Below are 24,225 nucleotides of genomic sequence, written 5' to 3' on the forward strand. Positions count from 1 at the left end.
TCTTCTGTAAACTCTTTTAAACCATTTTCTAAACCACCTAAAAAGCTATATTTGGTTTTCCAAATACTTCAGTTGATCGACAAAAGAGGGAAGTACAAAAATTTTCAGGGAAATACAGAAATACAAGTCGCTGAGGGGTGAAGTAAATAGGAAGTGCATGAAAGCTAAGATGAAACGGGTGCATACATGAAAAATGTGAAGAAATCAAAAAAGAAATAATTATGGGCAGGACTGACTCAGAATTTAGGAAAGTCAAAACAACCTTCGGTGAAACTAAAAGCAAGTCGATTTAGAAGAGATGGGTACACAGTACTACAATCTGTATTTCTCCACCTGTCCAATCGACCGTGGCAGAGCATGCGCTGAGTGAGACCGACCATGTAATAAAATTCTGCGACACGGAAGTTCTGGTTGTAGAGAAGCACTATCACATCCGCTTGTTTAGAGAAGCTGTACAAATACACCAACACGGGAACAGCTTCAACAGGAGAGAGGAAAGTCTTAAAGTAAATGGATCCTGGCTTCCCGTACTGCAGCGAACGACCGTCGCAGGTAGTAAGAGGCGAACCGCACCGGAAATGACGTTGGCGCGCCAGGTACATATAGTCTGTGGCCGCGAGCTCGGCTCCAGTTCACCACCAGCAATGGAGGGCGAAGCTTTGACAATACCAGCCAATCATGCTGGCGAAACGTCAGTAAAATCATCAAACGAACGTCGGCCGAAGAACCCGAGACAGAAGCAAATAGGTAGTTTGTCAACAACTGGCCACGAAAGCCTTAACAATTTTGAGCATACTAATAGTTCTCTATAACATGAACTCAATCCAAAAAAATCTGGAAGTCTGCTACGGGCTTCACCAAAATTTACACAATGTGACAATGGTGTAAAACCAGAAGGCTATTTATATGATGTGTGCTGCAGTTGTTGTGTACCAATTTTACTACCGTGATCTCTGCCACCTTGGTAATGCTTAACTAAATAGCAAAGTTTACAAACAGTTTGATTCTGTAGTTATAGTAGAACACCACATTGAAATATGTCACAATGAGTCACGACAAAAGACACTCCTTGTCTGAAGTTTTTTGAGTTATCAGATTTTACTTGTTTCTAGTTATCAAGACTTTCGATATTGCTTTTCCCAGGGAGAATGAAACAAATTATTGAAGAATATGATAAAAGGTGTCAGACGTAATTTGAGTGCCAGCAGAATATGGGCCCATTTTCAATGCACCTCCGCCTTGTCATCATTTATTAGTGCCTTATATGATAAGCAATTTTAAGTTTTTAGAAAAATCGTAAACTTTGTCTTCAATTTGTAAACCGCTGGAAAGCATTAGGAGAATGAAATTTTATATTCTAAGACCGTGTATTAGTAAGACAAAACATGCAAAATTTCTGATTTATCCCACAATAACTTACGGGGATGTAAAAATTTAAACTTAACATTATTTTCGAGAATCTGTTTTTTTTTTTTTCTTTTTTTTTTCCCCTTGCTTGACTTTACACCAAATTATCCATATGAAACAAAAAAGTTGTACATGATAGCCCAGTTTTGTTTCTTTCAAGAACATACTGGCGGAGACATAATGTCTCTAAACTGCGAAAACTCACGGGTGCACAGTTTTAGCTGCACTATAGAGTCCAACAAATGACTGTACCTCCAGAAGTATTGAATTAGTAATAGTGAAACTTTACCATTGTTTACTGGGAAAATGTGTGAATGTTCATACAAAATTTCATCACAATCCGTGACAGTCGTGTGGAAACCTCTAGTCTAATTGGCATGGAAGGACCCTAGATTTAGTTGTATACCTATTCAAGCTACGGATTCAGCATGTAGGAATGATTGTTACAGGACTAGTTGCATTTACTTAATTGCAACATAAAAACACACTGTAACTCATACAATTCCTTTACTAGAAAATTAAGCAACAGTACAGCATAAAAAGAAATGAGGAAACATAAGTCAGAGACTGTGCCAGAGATAATAATTACAAATGGCAAATCACTCACACACAGCATTACACTGCACGTAACACTGCACTTCACCACTGCCCCCTTAGCATCAACGGTACTTTATGTTGAAACAGACATGTTGTCCGAACCGGGTTACAACGGGTCATGCACAGGCTAATGATGGTGCATTAGAGGTAGCCTCAGACGTCTGTTGAGGCTGACATGTGACGTGCTTGGAGTGGCTGGAGCTTCGGTCATGTCATTCGTGTGTGTAGATGCGTCCGTACCAGTGTAGGGAGCGCGGAAAGCTGGTTTGAGCCTGTCGACAGAGATGGTGGTTGGTGCACCCATCACACCGACATTGACTGGTTTGTCCTCCCTACTGATGACACGATAAGGTCCGTCGTAGGGTGACTGCAGCGGCTTGTGTACTGCTTCATGCTGCAAGAAGACATATTGGCATTCCCATAGCTTGTCAAACACAAATGGGTGACAGGTCTGCTGATCCCTTGGAGCAATGGGGCGTAGTTGCCAGATTTGTGTACGCAGCTTTTGCACTAAATCTGAAGCGTCAATGCAGTTGTCTGGCACATTAGCAAAGAACTCGCCAGGAAGTCGTATTGGCAGGCCATAAACAAGTTCTGCAGTTGTGGTGTTCAAGTCTTCTTTCAGCGACACACGGAGACCCAGGAGGACAATGGGCAACGTCTCTGTCCACTGTAGTGAGTTGTGACATTGAAGCGACACTTTCAGTTGGCGGTGCATGCATTCAATTAAACCATTTGCTGACGGGTGGTAAGCTGTAGTTCTAATGCGCCTTGTACCCAGTAGAATAGAGAGTGTTTTGAACAAATACAACTCAAATTGTCTTCCTTGGTCTGTTGTTATTCGTAACGGCACTCAGAAACAAGCGATCCGTCCCGTGAAGAATGCAGTCCCGACACTTTCGGCGGTGATGTCGGTGATCAGGAACACCTCGGGCCAGTGTGTAAAACGACTGATGGCTGTAAGGCAGTAGGTGTATCCTTCCAATGGTGGAAGAGGTCCTACGAGATCTAGGTGGACATGATCAAATCTCTGGTTTGGAGGAAGAAATGTGCCAAGAGGTGACCTAACGTGCCGGCTAACTTTATTCCGTTGACAGGCCACACACTGTCGCACATATTGCTTGCAATCTTTGTCCATGTGTGGCTAGACAAAAGCTCACTTCACCATGCTGGTAGTGGCTCGTATTGCAGGGTGTGACAAGTTATGTAAAGAGGCGATTGCCTGTTGGCGAAAGTCAATAGTCACAAAAGGTCTCAGTTTGTTGGTGGCGACATTACAATACAGCAGCACTGCTGACAGTGGCAGTGTAATACAGCGGAGTTGTAGGCCTGATGGTTGCGTCAACAAATCTTGGAGCTCACTATCAGATTGTTGCGCTATGGCGAGAGCTTCAAAATCAACTGCTTCAGTGATTGCTTCAATCCCGGAGAGTGCATCAGCTGGCTCATTTAGTTCTCCTTCAAATTGGATAATATTGGTGGTGAACTGTCCGATATAATCAAGGTGTCGCAGCTGATGTGGAAATGCCTTCTCAGGACAGTGGCGGAAAGCATATATTAGTGGCTTATGGTCTGTGATGAGAGTAAACTGCTGTCCTTCCAATACGTGACGAAATTTCTTAATAGCAGCATACAGTTTGCGATCATATGTGGACCAATTCTGTTGAGATGGTGATAGCTTTTTACTGAAAAAGGCTAAGGGCTGCCAGCACCCGTCTATTTGCTGTTGCAGTGCAGCACCGATTGCAGTTGCAGATGCATTGACCATCAGGACGAGAGGTGCCTGTGGAACTGAGTGTGCTAACAATGTAGCTTCTGCGATGGCAGTCTTCAGCTTGTTAAATGCCAACTCGAACTCACTGTCCCACTGGAGTTTGTCTTTTGGCTTCGGTGAAACTTGCAAGAACTTATTAAGTGGTGTAGCTAGGAAGGTACGATTGTGAACAAATCGATTGTAAAAATTTTGTTATGCCAAGAAATGTACGTAATTCTTTAACCATTGTAGGCTGGGGAAAATTCAGTATAGCATCTACTTTCTCCTGTGGCGGCCGTATGCCTTGAGCGTTGATAGTGTAGCCTATGAACTGTACATCAGCTGCTCCCAAAATGCACTTTGACGGGTTGATAAGCAGGCCATGTGCACGTAAACGAGTGAAGATCTGTCGTACGTATGATAGGTGTTCTGCCTCTGAATTTGACATGACCAAAACATTGTCAATATACACATAACAGAAGCCTAAGTCATGTGTCACTTCATCCACGACCTGTTGAAATGTTTGGGCAGTATTATGAAGTCCAAAAGGCATTTGGGTAAATTCAAAGAGTCCGAACGGCGTGCAGACGGCAGTCTTAGCAACATCGTCAGGTGCCTCAGGTAACTGGTAAAAGGCATGAACTAAGTCCAACGTCAAAAAGATTCGCTTACCGGGGACACTGAAAGTAAAATCTTTGATATGCGGGACTGGGTAACGATCTGGAATGGTTCTGGCATTGAGCTGTCTGCAGCTGCCGCATGGACGCCATCCGTTATTCTTCTTTGGTACCATGTGCCGAGGAGATGACCAACTACTGGCCGATGGGCGGCAGATTCCTTGTGCTAGCATGTACAAGAATTCCTGCTTAACTATCTTCACTTTTTGGGGTGTCAAGCAGTGCGGTCGAGCATGTAGTGGTGGCCCAGGTGTAGTCAAAATATAGTGCAACGTTGAGTGCTGCAGAGGTGTTAGTGTGGGAGTTTGGCATGTGATCCCTGGGAACTGTCTGAGGAGCTCTATAAATGGAGAATCACCAGTAACGACTCGCACTGCTGTGTCTTTCACACAATGCACTCGATCTTGGCTTGCTAGGTTAGGTAGTAGTGTCAAGAAGGCATAGGCGTCGGTGACGGAGGTCAGGCAGGAGTCCATAAAATGATAAAAAAACTGCTCAAAGTATGGGGTGCGTCACAACTGCTACGAGAAACTGCCATTCAAATTTGCGCCACAGGCCCAAGTTCAAAACTAATGTGACACGACCATACATTGTTATTGTGGAACCACTGGCCGCGAAAAGGTGGCAGTCATCACATTTGCAATGTGGCAGACAGGCAGACGGATAGACTGTCACGTCAGCACCCATGTCTACCAAATACTGTAAATTTGTGCTATGTTCTGTTACAAGCAGTCAACGGCTGCCATCTGGAGAGCTAATGGCCGTCATCACTGATTTCCTGCTGAGTTTCCCTGTTCACATGGCAGTTTACACTTGCACGCCTCGGAACCATACTGTCGGCGATACCAACACATTCTTGTTGACGAAGGTGAGCGGCTGGGCTTATCTGGTGAGCGGTGGCGACGAGATCCGAGGCTGGTAGTCTGGGTCCGTAATGCAGCTACTTGCGCGGTTAGATCGGCAACATGTGCTTGTAGCGCGGTGAGAGTGTTATCTGCCCGAGGTTGTGAGCAAACTGTTGCAACGCATGTGGATGGATACATTTCCACTATGCGATCCGCAGTCTGCGTGAGTACATCCAGATCACCGGCACATACTGTCAATACTTTCTGCGACTTGGGTAGCAGACGCGATAGCCAAACATTCCGCAAAATGTCGTCACTGACCACACTGCTCGCTAATGTACGCAGTTGGCGTAGTAGCTACGATGGCGTGTGATTGCCTAGCTCCTTTGTGTGGAGAAGCTTCTCCAATCTCTTCGCCTCGGACTGCGAGAGCCGGGTTAATCAGAGCATTCTTGATGGTTGTGTAACAACCAGTACTTGGTGGTGATGCCAAAATATCTTGTACTTCTGCGGCCATACCTTCATTGAGTGCAGCAACTACATAACTGAACTTTGTTTCATCTGCAGTTGTGTGCGCTAGCACAAACTGACTTTCTGCTTGAGCAAACCACAGCACAGGATTCTGTTGCCAAAACAGTGGCGGTTTTACTGTCACGCGATTAATTACTGCACCAGTATACACTTCTGCAGTTGGTGGTGGGTCTGCCATCATGAGTTACGGCGAAATGGAACACGGAAGTTGCACGACACAGCTGATATGGATGTTCATATTTAAAGTGACGCGGCACAATATGGAGTGTTAGAGTTTGTCAAATTTCATGATAGTGACCATTGGACATCATGTCGGGGTCACCAATGTTGCGGGACTAGTTGTATTTACTTAATTGCAACATAAAAACACCCTGTAGCTCATACGACTCCTTTACTAGGAAATTAAACAACAGAACAGAATAAAAACAAATGAGGAAACATAAGTCAGAGACTGCGCCAGAGATGATAATTACAAATGGCAATCACTCGCACACAGCATTACACTGCACGTAACACTGCACTTCAACCTAAAGGAACTGGATACCAAACGGTAAATTTCAAAATGAAAAGGATCTGATGAAAGAGGTACATAGGTATTCTGAAGAATCAATTACTACCACTGACAAAGTGCATATTTCCTCCATTTTGTATAAAGACAATAGCATTGTCCGTTTTCTGTCTACTTTTGCTGGCAAGTTGCCAAAATTTGAAGTGGAACGGTTTGACAGGCGGGACAGAGAACACAGAGTGATACAATGTCTGCTATGTTTCTGTTTACAGCTCACAAATGGTAAACCTAGATAGCAACATTGGGAGATGTCATATAAAGATTACATCTAAATAATGGTATTTAAATCTGATTTTCCTATGATTGATGTAACTTTAATATATTCGTGGATTCTCTACAGAATGATACTCTGGTAAGAAGAACAGCAGGCATGCCAATGAACCAGAAGTAGTTTAGAACTGAATTAGCTAAAACTGTAAGCCAGACTGGTGCTGGAGCAAAAAAGCGAGATACACCAGGTAACACAGATCCAATAGAGATCATCAGGGATCATCATTATCTCCAAAGGATGTAAGATTAGTTACCTTTAATCATAGGTCGGTGAGGAATGAGAAGAGAACAATGTGCAAATGCCCTAACTGCAAAGGCTACACCTTTGTCATGTGTTAGAAGTGCAAATTAAACTTACTTTTACATAAAGGCCAAAAATAGCTATCTTGTATTCTATAGTATCTGAAGCCATGCGCTAGTCATCTAATTACGACAGTACTACTGATTATATCAAAATTGTTGTTCATTTGGTCTTTACAACTATGTTTTTATACTTAACGAAAGTATATGAATAGTGTAAATGTCATACAATTTTGCATAAGTACAAAGTTTCATGTATGAGTCAAAATGATAAGTTACACACAGTTTTGCATCAATGCAGAGAGTATTAAAATAATTTTTTTTCCTCAGAGTTAAGAATGCATCTATTCACTTTTTTCAACATTTTCTCCTGTAACCCTGAACAATTTCCAATAAGGAAAATTACTTGGTGAAACAAAAGTGGAAGAAGGGTAAACTCACACACCACTGCAAAGGTGAATGAGATAGATATTAGTGTCAATGGCATTGAAGAACAACAGAAATTACTAAAGCTGAACAAAGGTCCTGTTGGAATCTGTGAGATTATATTCAGAATTCATGACAGTGTTAACTAGAGTATTCTGTAGAACTGTAGAACAAAACCCCGTCACCAAATATCACCATTAGCATGTTGTAGAATTTTAGAAACTATTACGAGCTCACACACAATGAGGTGTGTCAAACAGAATGGCCTCCTCCATACCAACCAGCATGGATTCTGAAGACTCTGATCATGTGAAATGCAACTTGCTCTTTTCTCATGTGACATCGTGAGAGCCACGGATCAATACACTCAGACAGATGCAGTTTTCTTTACTTCCACAAAGCATCTGTCTCAGAACCAAACAGACACTTATTATCAAGCACATGATCACCAGGGTACCAAATGAAATTTTTGATTTCATTGGCGATTTATTTGTTAGGAGGCCACATCATGTAATCTTTACATGGAGAGTCCTCGACATACTCATCTTCAGGTATGCAACAGGGAATTGTGTTGGGATCCTTTCTGTTCACATACCAGTATGTTAATGACCTAGTAGACAATATTAGTAACTTCGTTGTTGTTGTTGTTGTTGTTCTCTTCTTCAATCCAGAGACTGGTTTGATGCAACTCTCCATGCTACTCTATCCTGTGCAAGCTTCTTCATCTCCAAGTACCTACTGCAATCTACATCCTTTTGAATCTGCTTAGCGTATTCATCTCGTGGTCTCCTTCTACGATTTTTACCCTCCACACTGCCTTCCAATACTAAATTGGTGACCCCTTGATGCCTCAGAACATGCCCTACCAGACGATCCCTTCTTCTACTCAAGTTGAGCCACAAATTCCTCTTCTTCCCAATTCTATTCAGTACCTCTTCATTAGTTAGGTGATCTACCCATCTAATCTTCAGCATTCTTCTGTAGCACAACATTTTGAAAGCTTCTATTCTCTTCTTGTCTACACTATTTATCATCCAAGTTTCACTTCCATTCATGACTACACTCCATACAAATACTTTCAGAAAAGACTTTCGGACACTTAAATCTATACTCTATGTTAGCAAATTTCTCTTCTTCAGAAATGCTTTCCTTGCCATTTCCAGTCTACATTTGATATCCTCTCTACTTCGACCATCATCAGTTGCTCTCCAAGTAGCAAAACTCATCTACTACTTTAAGTATCTCCTTTCGTAATTTAATTGCCTCAGCATCACCTGATTTAATTTGCCTACATTCCATTATTCTTGTTTTGCTTTTGTTGATGTTCATCTTATAGCCTCCTTTCAAGACATTGTCCATTCCGTTCAACTGCTCTTCCACATCCTTTGCTGTGTCTGACAGAATTACAATGTCATCGGCAAACCTAAAAGTTTTGTTTCTTCTCCATGGATTTTAATTCTCATCCTGAATTTTCCTTTTGTTTCCTTTAGTGCTTGCTCGATATACAGATTAAATAACACTGGGGATAGGCTACAACCCTGTCTCACTCCCTTCCCAACCACTGCTTCCCATTTCATGCCCCTCGACTCTTATGACTGCCATCTGGTTTCTGTACAAATTGTAAATAGCCTTTTGCTCCCTGCATTTGACCCCTGCCACCTTCAGGATTTGAAAGAGAGTATTCCAGTCAACATGGTCAAAAGCTTTCTCTAAGTCTACAAATTCTACAAATGTAACTTTGCCTTTCCTTAAACTATCTTCTAAGATAAGTCGTACAGTCAGTATTGCCTAATGTGTTCCAACATTTCTATGGAATCCTGACTGATCTTTCTCAAGGTTGGCTTCTAACAGTTTTTCCATTTGTCTATAAAGAAACCGTGTTAGTATTTTGCAGCCGGGATTTATTAAACGTATAGTTTACTCATTTTCACACGTCTGTCAATGCCTGCTTTCTTTGGGATTGGAATAATTATATTCTTCTTGAAGTCTGAGGCTATTTAATCTGTTTCATACATCTTGCTCACTAGATGGTAGAGTTTTGTCAGGGCTGGCTCTCCAAAGGCTATCAGTAGTTCTAATGGAGCATTGTTTTGACTTAGGTCTTACAGTGGTCTGTCAAACTCTTCACGCACGATCGTATCTCCCATTTCCTTTTCATCTATGTCCTCTTCCATTTCCATAAGATTGTCCTCAAGTACATCGCCCTTGTATAGACCCTCTATATACTCCTTCCACCTTTCTGATTTCCCTTTTTTGCTTAGAACTGGCTTTCCATCTGAGCTCTTGATATTCATACAAATGGTGCTCTTTTCTCAAAGGTCTCTTTAATTTTTCTGTAGGCAGTATCTATCTTACCCCTAGTGAGATAAGCCTCAACATCCTTACATTTGTCCTCTAGCCATCCCTGCTTAGCCATTTTGCACTTCCTGTCGATCTCATTTTTGAGATGTTTGTATTCCTTTTTGCCTGCTTCATTTACTGTATTTTTATATTTTCTCATTTCATCAATTAAATTCAATATTTCTTCTGTTACCCAAGGATTTCTATTAGCCCTCGTCTTTTTACCTACTTGATCATCTGCTGCCTTCACTACTTCATCCCTCAGAGCTACCCATTCTTCTTCTACTGTACTTCTTTCCCCCATTCCTGTCAATTGTTCCCTTATGCTCTCCCTGAAACTCTCTACAACCTCTGGTTCTTTCAGTTTATCCAGGTCCCATCTCCTTAAATTCCCACCTTTTTGCAGTTTCTTCAGTTTCAATCTACAGGTCATAACCAATAGATTGTGGTCAGAATCCACATCTGCCCCTGGAAATGTCTTACAATTTAAAACCTGGTTCCTAAATCTCTGTCTTACCATTATATAATCTATCTGATACCTTTTAGTATCTCCAGGATTCTTCCAGGTATACAACCTTCTTTTATGATTCTTGAACCAAGTGTTAGCTATGATTAAGTTATGCTCTGTGCAAAATTCTACAAGGCGGCTTCCTCTTTCGTTTCTTCCCCCCAATCCATATTCACCTACTATGTTTCCTTCTCTCCCTTTTCCTACTGACGAATTCCAGTCACCCATGACTATTAAATTTTCGTCTCCCTTCACTACCTGAATAATTTCTTTTATCTCGTCATACATTTCATCAATTTCTTCATCATCTGCAGAGCTAGTTGGCATATAAACTTGTACTACTGTAGTAGGCATGGGCTTTGTGTCTATCTTGGCCACAATAATGCGTTCACTATGCTGTTTGTAGTAGCTTACCCGCACTCCTATTTTTTTATTCATTATTAAACCTACTCCTGCATTACCCCTATTTGATTTTGTATTTATAACCCTGTAATCACCTGACCAAAAGTTTTGTTCCTCCTGCCACCGAACTTCACTAATTCCCACTATATCTAGCTTTAACCTATCCATTTCCCTTTTTAAATTTTCTAACCTACCTGCCCGATTAAGGGATCTGACATTCCACACTCAGATCCGTAGAATGCCAGTTTTCTTTCTCCTGATAACGACATCCTCTTGAGTAGTCCCCGCCCGGAGATCCAAATGGGGGACTATTTTACCTCCGGAATATTTTACCCAAGAGGACGCCATCATCATTTAATCATACAGTAAAGCTGCATGTCCTCGGCAAAAATTACGGCTGTAGTTTCCCCTTGCTTTCAGCCGTTCGCAGTACCAGCACAGCAAAGCCGTTTTGGTTAATGTTACAAGGCCAGATCAGTCAATCATCCAGACTGTTGCCCCTGTAACTACTGAAAAGGCTGCTGCCCCTCTTCAGAAACCACACGTTTGTCTGGCCTCTCAACAGATACCCCTCCGTTGTGGTTGCACCTACGGTACGGCCAAGTGGTTCTCTTCTCTCCACAAGTCTATGCTCGAAATATAGGTTTGCCCTTCCTGAATCTTTCTTCTAAGATAAGTCGAGGGGTCAGTATTGCCTCACGTGTTCCAACATTTCTACGGAATCCAAACTGATCTTCCCCGAGGTCAGCTTCTACCAGTTTTTCCATTCGTCTGTAAAGAATTCGCATTATTATTTTGCAGCCGTGACTTATTAAACTGATAGTTTGGTAATTTTCACATCTGCCAACACCTGCTTTCTTTGGGATTGGAATTATTATATTCTTCTTGAAGTCTGAGGGAATTTCGCCTGTCTAATACATCTTGTTCACCAGATTGTAGAGTTTTGTCAGGACTGGCTCTCCCAAGGCTGTCAGTAGTTCTAATGGAATGTTGTCTACTCCCGTGGCCTTGTTTCGACTTCGGTCTTTCAGTGCTCTGTCAAACTCTTCACGCATTATCGTATCTCCCATTTCATTTTCATCTACATCCTCTTCCACTTCCATAATATTCTCCTCAAGAACATCACCCCCCTGCATAGACCCTCTATATACTCCTTCCACCTTTCTGCTTTCCCTTCTTTGCTTAGTACTGTGTTTCCATCTGATCTCTTGATATTCATGCAAGTCTTTCTCTTTTCTCCAAAGGTCTCTTTAATTTTCCTGTAGGCAGCATCTATCTTACCCCTCGTGAGATAAGCCTCTACATCCTTAACATTTGGCCTCTAGCCATCCCTGCTTAGCCATTTTGCACTTCCTGTCGATCTCATTTTTAAGACATTTGTATTCCTTTTTGCCTGCTACATTTACTGCATTTTTATATTTTCTCCTTTCATCAATTAAATTCAATATTATTTTAACCAAGGATTTCTACTACCCCTCGATTTTTTACCTACTTGATCCTCTGCTGCCTTCACTATTTCACCTCTCAAAGCTACCCATTCTTACGGTATATTAATAATTTTTACTTATGGACCATCTGACAGCAACTGAATAAAACACAATTTTAGTGTCATACGCGTTTCGCCTTTATTTTCTGCAAGGCATCTTCAGTGGCAGGTTGCGTGGACAATTTCCTACATATTACGCTCCTGTTGCATTTTTGGTGTTGTTCTTCTTCTTGTTGTTGTTGTTGTGGTCTTCAGTCCTGAGACTGGTTTGATGCAGCTCTCCATGCTACTCTATCCTGTGCAAGCATTTCATCTCCCAGTACCTACTGCAACCTACATCCTTCTGAATTTGCTTAGTGTATTCATCTCTTGGTCTCCCTCTACGATTTTTACCCTCCACGCTGCCCTCCAATACTAAATTGGTGATCCCTTGATGCCTCAGAACATGTCCTACCAACCGATCCCTTCTTCTGGTCAAGTTGTGCCACAAACTTCTCTTCTCCCCAATCCTATTCAATACTTCCTCATTAGTTATGTGATCTACCCATCTAATCTTCAGCATTCTTCTGTAGCACCACATTTCAAAAGCTTCTATTCTCTTCTTGTCCAAACTATTTATCGTCCATGTTTCACTTCCATACATAGCTACACTCCATACGAATACTTTCAGAAATGACTTCCTGACACTTAAATCAATACTGGATGTTAACAAATTTCTCTTCTTCAGAAACGCTTTCCTTGCCATTGCCAGCCTACATTTTATATCCTCTCTACTTTGACCATCATCAGTTATTTTGCTCCCCAAATAGCAAAACTCCTTTACTACTTTAAGTGCCTCATTTCCTAATCTAATTCCCTCAGCATCACCCGACTTAATTAGACTACATTCCATTATCCTTGTTTTGCTTTTGTTGATGTTCATCTTATATCCTCCTTTCAAGACACTGCCCATTCCATTCAACTGCTCTTCCAAGTCCTTTGCTGTCTCTGACAGAATTACAATGTCATCGGCGAACCTCAAAGTTTTTATTTCTTCTCCATGAATTTTAGTACCTACTCCGAATTTTTCTTTTGTCTCCTTTACTGCTTGCTCAACATACAGATTGAATAACATCGGGGAGAGGCTACAACCCTGTCTTACTCCCTTCCCAACCACTGCTTCCCTTTCATGTCCCTCGACTCTTATAACTGCCATCTGGTTTCTGTACAAATTGTAAATAGCCTTTCGCTCCCTGTATTTTACCCCTGTCACCTTTAGAATTTGAAAGAGAGTATTCCAGTCAACATTGTCAAAAGCTTTCTCTAAGTCTACAAATGCTAGAAACGTAGGTTTGCATTTCCTTAATCTTTCTTCTAAGATAAGTCGTAAGGTCAGTATTGCCTCACGTGTTCCAGTGTTTCTACGGAATCCAAACTGATCTTCCCCGAGGTTGGCTTCTACTAGTTTTTCCATTCGTCTGTAAAGAATTCGTGTTAGTATTTTGCAGCTGTGGCTTATTAAGCTGATAGTTAGGTAATTTTCACATCTGTCAACACCTGCTTTCTTTGGGATTGAAATTATTATATTCTTCTTGAAGTCTGAGGGTATTTCGCCTGTTTCATACATCTTGCTCACCAGATGGTAGAGTTTTGTCAGGACTGGCTCTCCCACGGCCGTCAGTAGTTCCAATGGAATATTGTCTACTCCGGGGGCCTTGTTTCGACTCAGGTCTTTCAGTGCTCTGTCAAACTCTTCACGCAGTATCATATCTCCCATTTCATCTTCATCTACATCCTCTTCCATTTCCATAATATTGTCCTCAAGTACATCGCCCTTGTATAGACCCTCTATATACTCCTTCCACCTTTCTGCTTTCCCTTCTTTGCTTAGAACTGGGTTTCCATCTGAGCTCTTGATATTCATACAAGTCGTTGTCTTATCTCCAAAGGTCTCTTTAATTTTCCTGTAGGCGGTATCTATCTTACCCCTAGTGAGATAGGTCTCTACATCCTTACATTTGTCCTCTAGCCATCCCTGCTTAGCCATTTTGCACTTCCTGTCGATCTCATTTTTGAGACGTTTGTATTCCTTTTTGCCTGTTTCACTTACTGCATTTTTATATTTTCTCCTTTCATCAATTAAATTCAATATTTCTTCTGTTACCCAAGGATTTCTACTAGCCCTAGTCTTTTTACCTACTTGATCCTCTGCTGCCTTCACTACTTCATCCCTCAAAGCTACCCATTCTTCTTCTACTGTATTTATTTCCCCCATTCCTGTCAATTGCTCCCTTATGCTCTCCCTGAATCTCTGTACAACCTCTGGTTCTTTTAGTTTATCCAGGTCCCATCTCCTTAAATTCCCACCTTTTTGCAGTTTCTTCAGTTTTAATCTACAGGTCATAACCAATAGATTGTGGTCAGAGTCCACATCTGCCCCTGGAAATGTCTTACAATTTAAAACCTGGTTCCTAAATCTCTGTCTTACCATTATATAATCTATCTGATACCTTTTAGTATCTCCAGGGTTCTTCCATGTATACAACCTTCTTTCATGATTCTTAAACCAAGTGTTAGTTATGATTATGTTGTGCTCTGTGCAAAATTCGACCAGGCGGCTTCCTCTTTCATTTCTGTCCCCCAATCCATATTCACCTACTACGTTTCCTTCTCTCCCTTTTCCTACACTCGAATTCCAGTCACCCATGACTATTAAATTTTTGTCTCCCTTCACAATCTGAATAATTTCTTTTATTTCATCATACATTTCTTCAATTTCTTCGTCATCTGCAGAGCTAGTTGGCATATAAACTTGTACTACTGTAGTAGGCGTGGGCTTCGTATCTATCTTGGCCACAATAATGCGTTCACTATGCTGTTTGTAGTAGCTTACCCGCATTCCTATTTTCCTATTCATTATTAAACCTACTCCTGCATTACCCCTATTTGATTCTGTGTTTATAACCCAGTAGTCACCTGACCAGAAGTCTTGTTCCTCCTGCCACCGAACTTCACTAATTCCCACTATATCTAACTTCAACCTATCCATTTCCCTTTTTAAATTTTCTAACCTACCTGCCCGATTAAGGGATCTGACATTCCACGCTCCGATCCGTAGAACGCCAGTTTTCTTTCTCCTGATAACGACATCCTCTTGAGTAGTCCCCGCCCGGAGATCCGAATGGGGGACTATTTTACCTCCGGAATATTTTACCCAAGAGGACGCCATCATCATGTAATCATACAGTAAAGCTGCATGCCCTCGGGAAAAATTACGGCTGTAGTTTCCCCTTGCTTTCAGCCGTTCGCAGTACCAGCACAGCAAGGCCGTTTTGGTTATTGTTACAAGGCCAGATCAGTCAATCATCCAGACTGTTGCCCTTGCAACTACTGAAAAGGCTGCTGCCCCTCTTCAGGAACCACACGTTTGTCTGGCCTCTCAACAGATACCCCTCCGTTGTGGTTGCACCTACGGTACGGCTATCTGTATCGCTGAGGCACGCAAGCCTCCCCACCAACGGCAAGGTCCATGGTTCATGGGGGGGTTCTTCTTCTTATGAACGCCAATTCATAAGAAGAAGAACAACACAAAAAAATGCAACAGAAGCGTAATATGTAGGAAATTGTCCACGCAACCTGCCACTGATGATGCCTTGCAGAAAATAAATGCGAAACGCATATGGCACTAAAAGTGTGTTTTATTCAGTTGCTGTCAGACGGTCCGTAAGTAAAAATTATTAATATACCGTAATATTACACGCAACTGAGGAAGACAGGACTATAAAAGTTGAAGATGTCTACCCATTCTTCTTCTACTGTATTTCTTTCCCCCGTTCTTGTCAATCATTCCCTAATACTCTCTCTGAAACTCTCTAAAACCTCTTGTTGTGTCAGTTTATCCAGGTCCCATCTCCTTAAATTCCCACTTTTTTGCAGTTTCTTCAGTTTTAATCTACAGTTCATAACCAATAGATTGTGGTCAGAGTTCACATTTGCCACTGGTAACATCTTACAATTTAAAACCCGGTTCCTGAATCTCTGTCTTATCATTATGTAATCTATCTGAAACTGTATAGTGTCTCCAGGCCTCTTCCACATATACAACCTTCTTTCATGATTCTTGAACAAAGTATCAGCTATGATTAAGTTGTGCTCTGGGCAAAATTCTACCAGGTGGCTGCTTCTGTCATTCCTTACCTCCATTCCAGATTCACCTACCACTTTTCCTTCTCTTCCTTTTCCTACTATCGAATTCCAGTCCCCCATGAATATTAAATTTTCATCTCCCTTCGCTATCTGAATAATTTCTTTTATCTTATCATACATTTCTTCAATCTCTTAGTCATCTGTGGAGCTAGTTGGTATATAAAGTTGTGCTACTGTGGTATATGTGGGCTTCGTGTCTATCTTGGCTACAATAATGCATTCACTATGCTGTTTGCGGTACTTACCCATACTCTTACTTTTTTTTAAATCCATTATTAAACCTACTCCTGCATTACCCCTATTTGATTTTGTTTTTAGAACCCCATATTCACCTGTCCAGAAGTCTTTTTCCTCCTGCCACTGAATGGCACTACTTCCCACTATATCTTACATATCCATATCCCTTTTTAAATTTTCTAACCTACCTGCCCAATTAAGTGATCGGACATTCCATGGTCCAATCCATAGAATGCCAGTTTTCTTTCCCCTGATAACAGCCTCCTCTTGAGTAGTCTCCACCTGGAGATGCAAATGGGGGATTATTCTACCTCCGGAATATTTTACCCCAGAGGACGTCATCATCATTTAACCATACAGTAAAGCTGCATGCCCTCGGGAAAAATTACAGCTGTAGTTTCCCCTTGCTTTCAGCCGTTCACAGTACCAGCACAGCAAGGCTGTTTTGGTTAACATTACAGGGTCAGATTAGTCAATCATCCAGACTGTTAGCCCTGTAACTACTGAAAAGGCTGCTGCCCCCTTCAGGAACCACACGTTTGTCTGGCCTCTCAACAGATACCCCTCCATTGTGGTTGCACCTCAGTACGGCTATCTTTATTGCTGAGGCACACAAGCCTCCCCACCAACAGCAAGGTCCATGGTTATTGGAGGTAATTTAGCAACTTTAGACCTTCGACATTAGTAACTTTAGGTCTTCAGTTTATGTTGGAGTTATCTGTAAAGAAGTAGATTACAGTCTGAAAACAGCAGCAACAATATTCAGTTACATCATGTTAAGATTGTGAAATGGTGCAAAATTGGCTATTTGCTTTATATGTTGAATAATGTAAAATTGTGCACTTCACAAGATGCAAAATCCTATGGCTACCCTATCAGCAAGTCATAACTGGAATCAGCCAACTCATACAAATACCTGGCTGTAATAATGAGTGTGAATATGAAATAGACCAATCACAGAGGCTCAATCACAGGTAATGCACGTAGTAGATACAATTTCACTGGTAGGACACTGGATATTGCAGATTGTTTGCAAACATGATTGCATACAAAACACTCATATGGCCCATGGTAATATACTGCTCCAGTGTATGGGACTTTGCTATACTCTTTAAGTCTAATAGGCGATACACAAAGACTTTACCGAGAAGGGCAACATAAACAGTCACCTGTTTATTTCGACTCATGAGAAAGTGCAATGGATATGTTGAAGCACATTAACTAGCACTACTGTCCTGCAAAAACCTAGGATATTAGTTAGTAATCACTAGTGTTCAAGCAATTAATTTTCTTATGCTCCAAATGCAAATGAAATTGGAAGACGACCTAATACATTGGTACTACATAACCCATAGAGGTCTAGCACAGAAAAACACATGATCAAAGTCAGCACCCACAAGAGAGAAACAACGTATTATAAACACAAAAATACAAGCGAAATATACAACTACAACATTCCGGAGGCGATGGTTCCAAAGTAAACAAAACCTTTTTCAATACTAATCAACTTGCGCATCCTAATAACACAAAATAAAAGAAAATTGATGGTGATAATATTTACTAATACATCACACCATTCAAAAAAGCTGATACTCATATTTTATATTACTGTGTTCTTGATACTCACAAATAACTGTTCCAGCTTCGAAGAACTAAAAACGAGTAATATATCTGCGAAATTTTTCTTTACAGTGACAAGATTGTTTTGCAGTATAGTCTTAGGTCTACGTTGGATTGGAAGTTGAAAAGCTTTTCTTCGCGTTTGTACGTAAACTGCCTGAGGAAACGGAGGGGCCCGGCTGTACGTGTCTCTTACAATATCCATTCCATTGTAATTCGTTTACACCCGTTGTCTTTTGGATAGCCAGAACAGTTTGAATGAATGAAGCACCATAAATTCCGGACACTCATCAGAGAAAACACACGAAAGCTTACCAAAATTTTCTTTAAGGTACGAAAACATGGGTTTATCATCTTTAACCCATTTTGTAGCGCTCTCCCATTCCTTTGTAAAATTACCCTTTATTATTACGGGATAATTTTTCAACATAAAATTCTCGAAGAATTCTGCGTATGACAAATCATCTCCTACTACTGGTATTCCGCAACTGGTCTGGCTACAATTTGATATTTCACTCTTTATATCAACTACAGAAGCTTGCTCTACGTTACACATATCTGTCACTTATTTTCCACTCCGTGAACAAAACACATACCACCCGTAACAAAACAAACGCAGTTCTCAGTTTTCAGTACTGTTTTGTTCATGCAGTACTTTCAAAGGCTCTGATTATCCTATATATAGCAATTAGCGGGATCAAGGAGATCGTACTATGATTGTGGGATAATTATAATCTTTGAATGTAATGTATGCACTTCGGAACCACACCATACGAAGTTCATTGACAAAAGCCGTTTGTTGGTGATTTGTGTTTATGTTGGGTTATTTGTGCGAACCATTTTTTTAAACGAATTGTGCGGGTTTGAGTATCATGGGTTAGGAGCTACTTATATTTCTCAGAACTCCATACTGAGTGATTAGTGTCACTGTCGTAACAATAGGTAAAAAATTACAGTACTTGAAATAGTTGAATGTTGTGAATTGTGAGTAAGACTTCAAATTTTCCAGATTGAAGGCAGGTAGTTTTAAGCCCTTCTGATAATGCCCGCGATATTGTCGGTATTTTAGTATTGTTACATCCTGTCCTCACTTTATTTTGCTTGCTTTGTTTGACATAAAGTGTGTGTCATTGTTACACTGTTGTAAGTTGGCTGTAGCATAGCAATTTTAATAAATACCCAAGTGTACGTGGTTGAATTGTCTGCTCTATAAAGTCGGCTGTAGACTTCTGCTGTGCACGACTGGATTCGTACAGTACCACCGAACATTATATTTAACAGTCAACTAAAATAATGATACAAATGTTGCAGGGTGACGACAGTCTTATTTAAATGCCTGTATGTACGCATACACTTTCGTGCCATCGGACAGGAGATGTTTCAGATGCGAGGAACGAATTTAGAAATACAAGAGCAGACAGAGATATTTTAAGAGAATTAATACAGAATTACATAAGCGGAAAGAGATGCACTAAAACAGCGACTGCATGCTACGGTAAGATGTTTTGTTACTAGTGTTCAGTGTAGTGCCTTAATCAAACAATGTGGAAAACATTATCAAATCGACACACCAAAAAAATTAAAATGTGAGACAGCTTGCTTTGTTGTTGAATGAGTCAATTTGTTTACAGTTATGCCTATTATACATAGCAGCGTTCCGACCTTTTCACATTATTTAATTTCATGGCCAGAAATTGTTGTATAGAGTAGTGGTTGCCATACAACTATAAAGTAATTTTGTGTTGAAGTTACTTTACTATCTGTTAAATTCTTTCACGTGATAAATGGATAAAGTTTTTATGAGCCACCTCTGTTATAAGTATGAATGTTTCTGTTATTTTTAAACTGTGATTGTTGACAGCAAACAGCATAAGGGGATAAATGTGCTGTTAGTCTTGTTATTGTACACAACAGTTGAAAGAACTGCTCACCTATTATCCCATTACATGCTTCAGTGTGCAACATGAACTTTCATCCCCAACGAAATATTTCCCAGTATATTATGTAACACAATGTTGAAAAAAGGTAATTAATTTTTTGTCTTGAACATCTGCTATTACCCACCACGCAGAAGTTGCAGAGCTAAGGCACTTTTTTTTAGGATGGTGTATGATACATGATTTCATGTTCAGATTTATCAGAATAAGAATTTAAAATATTCATTTACATTTATTAATTTACACTAGTTCATTATTTCATCAAATTATGTGGTCAGGCATTGTGCAGTACAGAACTGCATGTTTTTGGTTTTATTTAAGTTCAGTGACATCCCATTTGCAGAGAACCATTTATCGATTTTCAAGACAATTTTGTTTACATTTTCAGGCTCTCTGTTAGGTGCGATTTTAATACATGCATCAGTCACAGATTGAAATGTTTCTGCTTCTTGGATGCTCATGGTTAGGAAGTAAAGAGAGGCCACCTCAAATGTACCTAGAATAAGTAACTGCATCAATGTATGGTTTCAATAAGTTAAGGTGGAAAATTAGATAAATTTTCTGTTGTAATCAACTAACTTTTAACATTTATAGCTGTCAAATTATGACACCATCATTATAAAATGGTACTAGCCTGCATACTTCTTTCTGTGACATTGGGAAGGACCTTTAAATAGGATTTCAGTGACATAACATGATTGGGATAATAACAAGGTATCAGTGCATCAAATCACTACACTGCTGCAGGAAAAGGCGATCCCAAAAAGTCTGCTCCACTGTATCAGATGTAAGCAAGTACATAACTTGAGAACAGCTACCGTATCTATTATGATAATGACTGCCATCTCAAGTGCTAAAAATCTGCATCTACATACATAGCCTACTTTGCAAGCCACCACATGGTGCCTGGCAGAGGTTCTTTAAATTTCCGCAGTAGCTCTTCTAGAAAAGATTGTCGCCTTCCCTCCAACAATTCCCATATGATTTCCCGAAGCATGAAATGTTGGGATTACTGAAGAATGAGATACAACCTGACAGCTTTGACCAATGGCGTCAGATGTTAGAAGATGTATTTCACAGATTTAACAGCAAAGATGAATGTTGAGAAACAAAGGAAAGCATGTCCAGCTCATCTCAGTCTACACAGCTTTATGAACTTTACCACATCATTCTCCTTATAGCAGTCATGTGATCTCAGTTTGTTATCACCCTGCTTCGTAATTGTCCATGTTTCTATGCCGTAAGTAAGTACTGGGCGTATCAGCGTTTTGTAAAGTCGGCACTTTGTCCCTCATGATATAGGCTTGGATTTAAAATGTCGCAACAGTCCTAAGTAGCATTGGTTAGCAGCACTTATGTGAGCCATAATTTCAGTAAAAGTGGTGCCATTTGTTTCTGTCTTTGAGCTCAGATAAGTGAAATATTCCACTCACTCAAAAGTCGTTCCATCAAGGGTTATTGTGGGCTGTAGGGGTTGGTTGGTGCCAATATATATATACTACGTCTTTCATTCGTTAAATCTCAGGCCCATCTTCTCTGCAATCAGTTTCAGAGCTGAAAATACGCTTTGTAGATCTCTAAGTGTTCTGCTCATTAAATCCAAGTCATCTGCATATCCCAGCAGTTGTACAGACTTATAGTAGATAGTTCCTCTTGTCTGAATATATGATTTGCATACCACTTTTTCAGGTTGAACAATAGGCAGGAAAGCCCATCTCCTTGCCTTAGCCCAGTTTGAGTGGGAAACTGAGGTGATAGCCTTGACTGCACTCGCATGGTACGCTGGGGATACTTTAGGGTGATCTCATTAGAAGCATCAATTTTCCAGGCACTCAAAATGCCCGCATTGCCTCATAAAGTTTGGCTCGGTTTATTGTGTCGTATGCAGATTTAAAGTCAATGAAAAGATGGTGCATACCAACATTGAACACATTGGTCTTTTCTACTATTTGTCGGAGAGTAAATACCTGGTTTACAGGTGATTTTCCTGTCTGAACCCGCATTGATAGCTTTCAATAATACCTTCTGTGATAGGTGAAAGTCTACTAAACAGGAGATTTGATAGTACTTCATATATAATATTTAAAAGTGTTATGCCTCTCTAGTTGCTGCATTCAAATCGATCTCCTTTCTTATGCACCAGACACACTATCCCTACATTCCATTCTTCTGGTAACTCTTGCTTTTCCCAGATGAGGCACACAATCTTGTAGATCCTACGGTCCTCCAGCTTTCAATAGTTCAGATGTTATATTGTCAGTCCGTGGTGCTTTATTGTTCTTCAACCGGGCAATTGCTTTGTTCACTTCTCCTTGGGAAGGGGGAGGTACTGTGGCATCATCTGCTGGAGTGACTGGGATATCCACAATAGGGGACTATGGAGCATCCAACAGTTCACTGAAATACTCTACCCAAGGCTCCAATTCCTCTTGACATCAGTTAGTAGTGTCTCATTTTTACTTTCACACAGGCTGATGCGCGGCTTAAATGCTCTTCTTTCACTATTAATTTTCTGATAAAATTTTCTGACATCATTTGTTTTTGCAATTGTCCCCATTCTTCAATCTACTTTATTTCCCAATCCCTTTTCTTTCTCCGATGCAGTTTCTTCTTTTCTTTCCTTTTATCTTGATAATTTCTTATCGCTAAAAGAGTATGTGATTTCTAAAGCTTTTTCCTGTATGCCGATTTTTCTCCTGACTCATTCTCTTACATTCTTCATCAAACCAGGAATTCCTCAATTGCTTTCCTTCTTTCCCTAGCAATTCTTCTGCTGCCTTAATGATTGCATCCCTGCAAGCGTTCCAATTCCTGATCCAGGTTATCACGTACTAGCGGTGTATAATGCAAGATTCTCATGTACTACTTGATCCTCTGCTGCCTTCACTATTTCATCCCTCAAAGCTACCCATTCTTCTTCTACTGTATTTCTTTCCCCCATTCCTGTGAATTGTTCCCTTATGCTCTCCCTGAAACTCTGTACAACCTCTGGTTTACTCAGTTTATCCAGTTCCCATCTCCTTAAATTCCCACCTTTTTGCAGTTTCTTCAGTTTTAATCTACAGTTCATAACCAATAGATTGTGGTCAGAGTCCACATCTGCCCCTGTAAATGTCCTACAATTTAAAATCTGGTTCCTAAATCTCTGTCTTACCATTACATAATCTATCTGAAACCTGTCAGTATTTCCAGGCTTCTTCCATGTATACAACTTCCTTTTATGATTCTTGAACCAAGTGTTAGCTATGATTAGGTTGTGCTCTGTGCAAAATTCTACCAGGTGGTTTCCTCTTTCGTTTCTTACCCCCAATCCATATTCACCTACTACGTTTCCTTCTCTTCCTTTTCCTACTGACGAATTCCAGTCACCCATGACTATTAAATTTTCGTCTCCCTTCACTATCCGAATAATTTCTTTTACCTCATCATACATTTCTTCAATTTCTTCGTCATCTGCAGAGCTAGTTGGCATATAGACTTGAACTAATGTTGTATGCGTGGGCTTTGTGTCTATCTTGGCCAAAATAATGTGTTCACTATGCTGTTTGTAATAGCTTACCCACACTCCTATTTTTTTTATTCATCATTAAACCTACTCCTGCATTACCCCTATTTGATTTTGTATTTATAACCTCATATTCACCTGACCAAAAGTCTTGTTCCTCCTGCCACCGAACTTCACTAACTCCCACTATATCTAACTTTAACCTATACATTTCCCTTTTTAAATTTTCTAACCTACCTGCCCGATTAAGGGATCTGACATTCCACGCTCAGATCCGTAGAATGCCAGTTTTCTTTTTCCTGATAATGACGTCCTCCTGAGTAGTCCCCGCCCGGAGATCCGGATGGGGGGGACTATTTTAGCTCTGGAATATTTTACCCAACAGGATGCCATCATCATTTAATCATACAGTAAATCTGCATGCCCTCGGGAAAAATTACGGCTGTAGTTTCCCCTTCCTTTCAGCCGTTTGCAGTACCACAACAGCAAGGCCATTTTGGTTAGCATTACAAGGCCAGATCAGTCAATCATACAGGCTGTTGCCCCTGGAACTACTGAAAAGGTTGTTGCCCCTCTTCAGGAACCACACATTTGTCTGGCCTCTCAACAGATACCCCTCCGTTATGGTTGC

The 24,225-nt window shown here is 40.6% G+C and overlaps 2 protein-coding genes across 6 annotated transcripts in view; one reads left to right on the forward strand and one right to left on the reverse strand.

The window, feature by feature from the left end:
• LOC124595603 (2-oxoglutarate and iron-dependent oxygenase JMJD4) overlaps positions 1 to 18,837 on the reverse strand; it is a 141,612-nt gene extending 122,775 nt beyond the window's left edge. Inside the window, exon 1 of the mRNA XM_047134408.1 lies at positions 18,468 to 18,837. Coding sequence (XP_046990364.1) covers positions 18,468 to 18,708 — 241 coding nt within the window. The 5' untranslated portion in view covers positions 18,709 to 18,837. The remainder of the gene's footprint in view (positions 1 to 18,467) is intronic.
• Positions 18,775 to 24,225, forward strand: part of LOC124595601 (2',3'-cyclic-nucleotide 3'-phosphodiesterase-like) — a 160,529-nt gene continuing 155,078 nt past the window's right edge. For 2 of the 5 annotated variants that reach the window (XM_047134406.1, XM_047134407.1), the window contains exons 1-2: positions 18,779 to 19,094; positions 19,464 to 19,647. The gene's annotated coding sequence lies outside the window, so the exon portion shown is untranslated. Of the gene's footprint in view, positions 19,095 to 19,463; positions 19,648 to 24,225 lie in introns of all 5 variants that reach the window. The other 3 variants (XM_047134404.1, XM_047134405.1, XR_006978227.1) reach the window with 3 other exon arrangements.

The sequence above is a fragment of the Schistocerca americana genome, chromosome 2 (assembly GCF_021461395.2).
Source record: "Schistocerca americana isolate TAMUIC-IGC-003095 chromosome 2, iqSchAmer2.1, whole genome shotgun sequence".
In the NCBI taxonomy this organism is placed as follows: Eukaryota; Metazoa; Arthropoda; class Insecta; order Orthoptera; family Acrididae; genus Schistocerca; species Schistocerca americana.